The following is a 6458-nucleotide window of genomic DNA, read 5'->3' on the forward strand; positions in this document are numbered from 1 at the left end:
TCAGTGCACTTCAAACTAACTCTTAAAACTAAATAGTTTATCAAGCAAGCCTCATAATATCACTTAACCTCAATAGGCTATACTTGGTGAAAATTAACATAATAATTTCTTTTATACGGTTTCACATTAGCCTAACTAAGTTTGATTTAAAAATAACGTCTAGTTTTCCACCATCATTGACTGATGATACACGAAATTTGCTATTATTACTCGACATATACTCCGCTGTTGGACGCAAGAAAAAACACATTGATAGCAGTTAAAGTTTTTTTTGAATGATTTGATCAGAAATAATGCCAACGTCTAGTTCTACCAGAAGCAATATATCGAATGCTAACAGAAGCAGCAAAGCTGGTAGTTCATGATATGTTATATTGCCTTAATATACTCTAAAGCAATGGTTCAGACGGAGCTTTTGTTGCCGTGTTACAGTTCTTCGAAACCGGGAGGTGCAAGCCTGTATTGAGTGACGCAGCGGTCAGTGGAGTGGTGCCTCACTCCACCGGCCCGTGCTCAATACTCGGTGCTGCCACGGGAAGCCTCACTTAACTCTTAATCATTGTTAAAGGGAGGCGTGCCAAAAAAACAAAAGGTTAAAACCCACTGCTCTAAAGTAAGCACACATAATTTCTTTACACATTTCCACTCGTAAGAAAAAGTTTTTCGTGAAAGTATCTAATATATTGAAAAGTGTATCAAAATTTACTCAAAAAAAAGTTTACAATCACCTAGCTCCAGCGCTTCACATAATCTCCGTTAAATGTTATTCCACAACATCCGGTCACGGATGCTAAGTGTAAACATAAAAATATCTAATTTTGTGAAAACATTATTATTTTTAGAAGAATAGGATCAGTAGCCTATCCATTGGTGCTACTGATTTTACTGTGTGATTTTGCGTCAACACGTCCCTTTCGGTTTTAACAAGGGATATTAAAAGGAGTTACAAAGACTTTTATTACGTTTGACAATAGAAGGACTTCTGTTTATCGCACTTATCTTTAGTTACCTTAACGTGATAATTAGCACCGGTTGTAATTTATTAAAGCTTGTTATGATAACCTGTATTGCTCTATTAGCATCAGGCATGGATATTCACTGCATGCTCATCACAGTTTGCCTACTTGTTAATTCAACTACTCGTATACTTGCTTTATACCTAGAAATCAACACCTTACTGGTAACCTGTCAACTGTATTTTCCATACAAGTATTCTTCAAATTTGCTCTTCATAGCATTTGTTAACTGTCATCTGTAACTGACTATATCAGCTGCACTACAAAACTTTCTGCAATTTTAAAAAGAACACCATGTTTAAATCAGTACCAACTACCACCTTCTAGTGTCATGAGAATAAGACAATTGCTGCAAGCTTTTGTAACCCCTTATTTAGATTTTCCTGGTTTTAACCTGGTAAACTGTCCTGGCAAATTGTTAATAACGTTTAGCTAACCTCAGAAAATGTAGATTTGATCATAAATTTTAAACTGACTTATCATGTCACGTCATTTCCGTATGGTTGGTCGGACTTGCTTGAACAGAAAGTTCAATCAAGTCTTATGGCAAACTTACTCAGCTTACGATCAATGCTGACTCAATAATTTTTTTTCGGAAATCAAAGAATGGGGACGCATGCAATATCAAGTTTTATGGCTACATGTCAAGTACAGAATCGTTTGTCATGCTTTAATTTGCTCAACCAATCGTGCCAGTGTTACTTCGATTGCGATTGCTAATTACGCATTCATATAATGCAGTGCAGCGTTGCGTATACAATTAGACTCTTCGTGACTCATACGGTTCACCCTCTCCCCAGATCTGCCGTTATTTAAATTTCTTGTTGATTAATGACATTTACATTCTTTTTTTTTTTACTTTCAAAATTTGCGCGCGATAATTTCAGTTTTAAAGTTGAATTTGATAATTTTAGTTTTAAAGTTGGTTTACAGCAACATTTTCTTGTGTTTTGCCATGCTAGATCAGGTAGTCACTACCTGATCTAGCCCCTTGAAGAAGTCAGTCTTGTCTGATTGACCAAACGTCGAAATAAGAGCAGATAATCACCTTATACATCTTGTGATAGTTCAGCTTAGTTTGCACCAGAAGAACGCAATCATGTTATGTAACTAAATGCCTGGTGAACAACCTCAATTAATTTTAAAATTATATCAAGTTACTCTCATTCCCTCTGTGTAAATAGCCTATCATAGTTGACACAGCTCTCGATGCACAGTGCTGTTCCAGTTTGATGGATTTTGTGCCGACTAAGCAAAAAGTCCCACTTATGACGTATGATTGAGCTTGCATAATGTGCCTTGGCTTTGATGAGAAGTGACTGCATTTTTATTTTTACTATTTTTTTAAATTTTGTCTGCTATCAATGATGAGTGATGACATAACTGGTGCAGTTTTTATCATAAACGTAACTTGGTCTAATTTCTTGCAAGACTAGATTCTCTTGAACATTTTCCATTGTACACTAAATAATCAGCTTGGGCGTATCTCATTGCATTGTTTCATTTTACAGGCATCCGTGAAAATTGCAATAAGTTTATATGCAAAGAGTTTGATCAGAATGATTTTATAATTATCGTTGCCAATTTATTTAGTGTAGATCGAACAAAGTTCAACTGTTGAGCACTGACTGGCAGAATATCTTTGGCTGTTTTAACATGAACATAGCTGTTGGCAGGACATAGATTGATCAAATAGAATTCAAATTACAGTAATTCCACGCTGACATTGGGAGTACCAGATTTATTGATAAGTTTCAAACTAAACAAACATACGTCAAAAATACATCAGATAATGTTGCAAAAAACTACTGTATAAATAAACATCCTTTAACAAACAGTGCTACGTGCGCTTTGCATTAGCAAACAAAAATAACACACAAAACAGTGGATAGAAATAATAGTAACTTCAAAATTATGTAAAACATGACGTCATCAATAACATGATTGGAATTTTCAAAGTGCAGTTTAGTAAAAATGTTCGGATTGGAAATGGTCTAAAAAAGCACCGGAATAAATTAAGGACGATATAATTTATGTAAAAAAGTATAAAAAATGTGATTCATACAAAATTAATAATAGCACTTTTTGACAGAAATATATTTACAAAAACTGGATCGTTTTGGTGTCAACAAGGTATAAATCAAACAATATGCGCGAATTGCAATAAGTGAAACATTAACATTTTCTACTTGCCTACATTAAATCAATATATAAAAAAATAAAAATCAACCATTATAAGATATAATTTATTTTAACGCTTTGTCACAAAAAAGTTTTTAAAATTTTCTCATAGACCACTTAAATTTTTAGATAACACGAGGAACCACGCAAGTGCATCCAACCGCAACCACTTCCTTATCCAACTTGAGCGGTCCTCCATTATAGGATCTCAAGACATTGATTTTCACATTCAAAGGAACTGATTCGTAAGAAGAGTCTTCTATACCATCTTCCGGTGAGATGCAACCTCTGCAGAGGCATCGAGACTGGAAGATGTACTCTGGGATTCTACAACAAAAAACTAATCTCAAACCATTGCAATTGGTACAAATCCAATGCAACACATCAACCACATAAAACTGATTTCACAGTAAGTTTACATTCAACTGTAAGTTGCATAAAAAATTAGAAAAAATTACTAAAATAGAGTGACTAAAAATAGTGCATTGCTTCCTCAACGAGCTGTACGCAATTGTGATTAAGCACGTTGAAATATTTTGTTGGCTGCTTACCAACACCAAGCATCACATGTATACTTATTTACTAGATATTTCAGAATTGAAATGGGCACACTGTGTTCTTACCGGAATCTGTCATGCTGAAGTTCTTGCACATATGGAGACAGACTACGAGATCCCTCTTGTGTATGGGTACGAAGGTATTCTGCATTCATCTCAGGACACGAGGTAAGAGATCGTTTTCTTCTGTAACTTGAAAATCGACCAGCAAGTTTTGCTTCTTTTATGTCTCGGAGGAGTGCTTGTTGGAGTTTTTGATATGAACTTTGGAGCACAGGGCTGGACATAATCATTTCACACTCAGTCCTGTGAAAAAATTCACATTAGTGATGATTCGTTTGAAACATAAAGAAGCAATCTGGGTCATGTTCAGAAAATCTGACTTCATGAATGTTAACATTTCACTACATATAAAATAATAATGAGATATCATAAAATTAGATTTACGGAAAACACAAAATAATGATTTTCTTTTTCAAAATTTTTGTTTTGTAAATGTAAAGTGCAATCATAAAACGAGACACAAGTTTACCAAAGGATCATGCCACAAAATAAAAATTACTCATCACATGTTATAGGCTAATTTAAATCACTTATTCATTTTTAGCCAGTCTGGCTACGTATTTAAAGTTCAATGTAAAACAACTTTACATACCTGTTTGTTATTTTCAAGTCAGTACATTCATATTGACGCTCGATGTCTCTTCTGTAACGATGAACTCTGCCTTCTGTGCACGAGTAAGCCAGAATCAACATAAATACAGAGAAAAAGAAAAGACAGCATTTGGCAAATTCCATTTAAGCAGGTCTTTTTAGGTTTGGTATAATAAGTTGTGAGCAGAGTTAATATTAACAAGATATGTATCTTTGCTTGTTTTGTTACTGTTGACTTGAGATGCGTATTTCGAATTATGGCAATAGCTGAACAGCTTTGCTTATATATCCTCAATGCAGATCCTAGATTCAGTGCGAATTTCGTCAGACAGAAAAAATGGCGAGAATTTCCGTTCGATCTCGTCCCAGGGGAAATACCTCTGGACATTCGTTTGTGCCTCTGCATTGATTTCGGTTTCGCATTTGTTCTTGTGCGCCATCACTGGCTGCTTCTGCTTGCTATAAATTGTTTAGCAGATAAATGCTTAGGCTACTAAATTTGAATTTGTTTCAATGTTCACAAATATTGTTTGGATTTATTCGATTTGACATAATTCTTGTCAAAAGTTATTTTTTAAAATATATCAAGGACACCATGTCATTGCAATTAAATGTGTTTCATATAATGACAATAAAGATCGTCCTGTTTTTAGAAAGTGTTTACAAAAGGGCCAGAAGTCACGAATGAAGTATTTTTTTATAAACTATTGGAATTTTACATTTTCTTTCCACGCAGCCATTTTAGCAAGTTATTTTGTTGTGTACCAGTATGGCATTATCATTATTATAATATTTTAACATTTGGTTATAAAGTTTATCACACTTCAAACTATGCAAAGAACGCAATAAATAAATGCAATAAGATTGTAATCTCAATTTTGATTAATAAATTTAATCTTTCCTTGTAGTTGGTATGTGACCACACCATGATGTTGCTATGTTTTGATTCCCGAAACAGAATTATCGAGTCAACGTTGATCGTAAGCAGAGGACGAACTTCAGTTGCTTGCGTTCACGATTTATCAAAAATTATTACAAAACGTTTGTCATGTTTTGATTTGCTCATCCAATTGCGTTAGCCTAGCTTCGATTGCGATTGGTAATTACGTATGCATAAAAACGTCAAATCTATTGCTCAGTGTCACCTAAGAAAAAATCCCAGCCGTGACGTATTGTGCCTTTGAACCGTGACATATTGTGCCTTTGAAGCGTCGTTACCGCTCGCATATTTTTAAGTTAGACATTTTATGAGTGATGCGTAATGACATACTCGATGTAGTTCGTTAAAAACGCAACTTCACCTAATTTCATGACAGATTAGAATCCCGTATAGGGCGTAAGCATTTTCCAATGAGACTTTTAAACCAGCGTAGGCGCTACAATAGTAATGCGAAGGCAGTTGCATATCTCATGGTATTGTCTGATTTTATCAGTGTCGATTGAGTTGTTAAGTGTTTCAAAGCAAATAGCTAATCGCGTTATGTTAATTGCTGTGGCTGATTTCTTCAACATATTGATTGCAACAATGTATTTTTCAATTGACAAAGCATCTCATCAGTCCAAATATATCTTATCATCAGTTCATATCCAAATTATGTTTCTAGTTAGACTAATATCAATTGTAGGCATAGGCTTGTGCTGTGGGGCAAAACTCACAAATACGTGTCTCGTGAAATGTATATTTTATTTTGCCATTGTGCAAACTAAATAATCATTCTTTCAAGCGCATATATTTTCTCATTAACTTATGACAACAATATCTGCATAATACTTTTATTTTAATCGATATCAACGTATTCTTAACCTAGAACCACCCGACAATCGATATACATAGAACGACTGCACCGGTCAACTGATAGACAAATAAGTATGGCGCTATTTGCAAATGTTGACGAGACAAATTATTACGTTTGTAATTGGTAATATAACTAATTATAGAGCTGATATCAAATGAATTTGATGATTCAATACAGTAGTATCAGAAACAAATTAACAAAAACCTAAACTCCAAAACTACTGAAAACTCGATATACCTAGAACGAACACATCG

At 34.4% G+C, this 6458-nt stretch overlaps 1 protein-coding gene across 1 annotated transcript; it reads right to left on the reverse strand.

Moving 5' to 3' along the window:
- Positions 1-3322: 3322 nt before the first annotated feature.
- On the reverse strand, positions 3323-4510 carry LOC145766739 (interleukin-17C-like). Its single transcript, XM_082578444.1, has 3 exons — positions 4410-4510; positions 3821-4060; positions 3323-3524 (listed from the first exon to the last, which is right to left on the reverse strand). The coding sequence occupies exons 1-3, from the start codon at positions 4508-4510 to the stop codon at positions 3323-3325; spliced, it is 543 nt and encodes a 180-aa protein (XP_082434570.1).
- Between the last annotated feature and the right edge of the window lie 1948 nt (positions 4511-6458).

Source organism: Aplidium turbinatum, chromosome 3 (genome assembly GCF_918807975.1).
Source record: "Aplidium turbinatum chromosome 3, kaAplTurb1.1, whole genome shotgun sequence".
Taxonomy (NCBI): domain Eukaryota; kingdom Metazoa; phylum Chordata; class Ascidiacea; order Aplousobranchia; family Polyclinidae; genus Aplidium; species Aplidium turbinatum.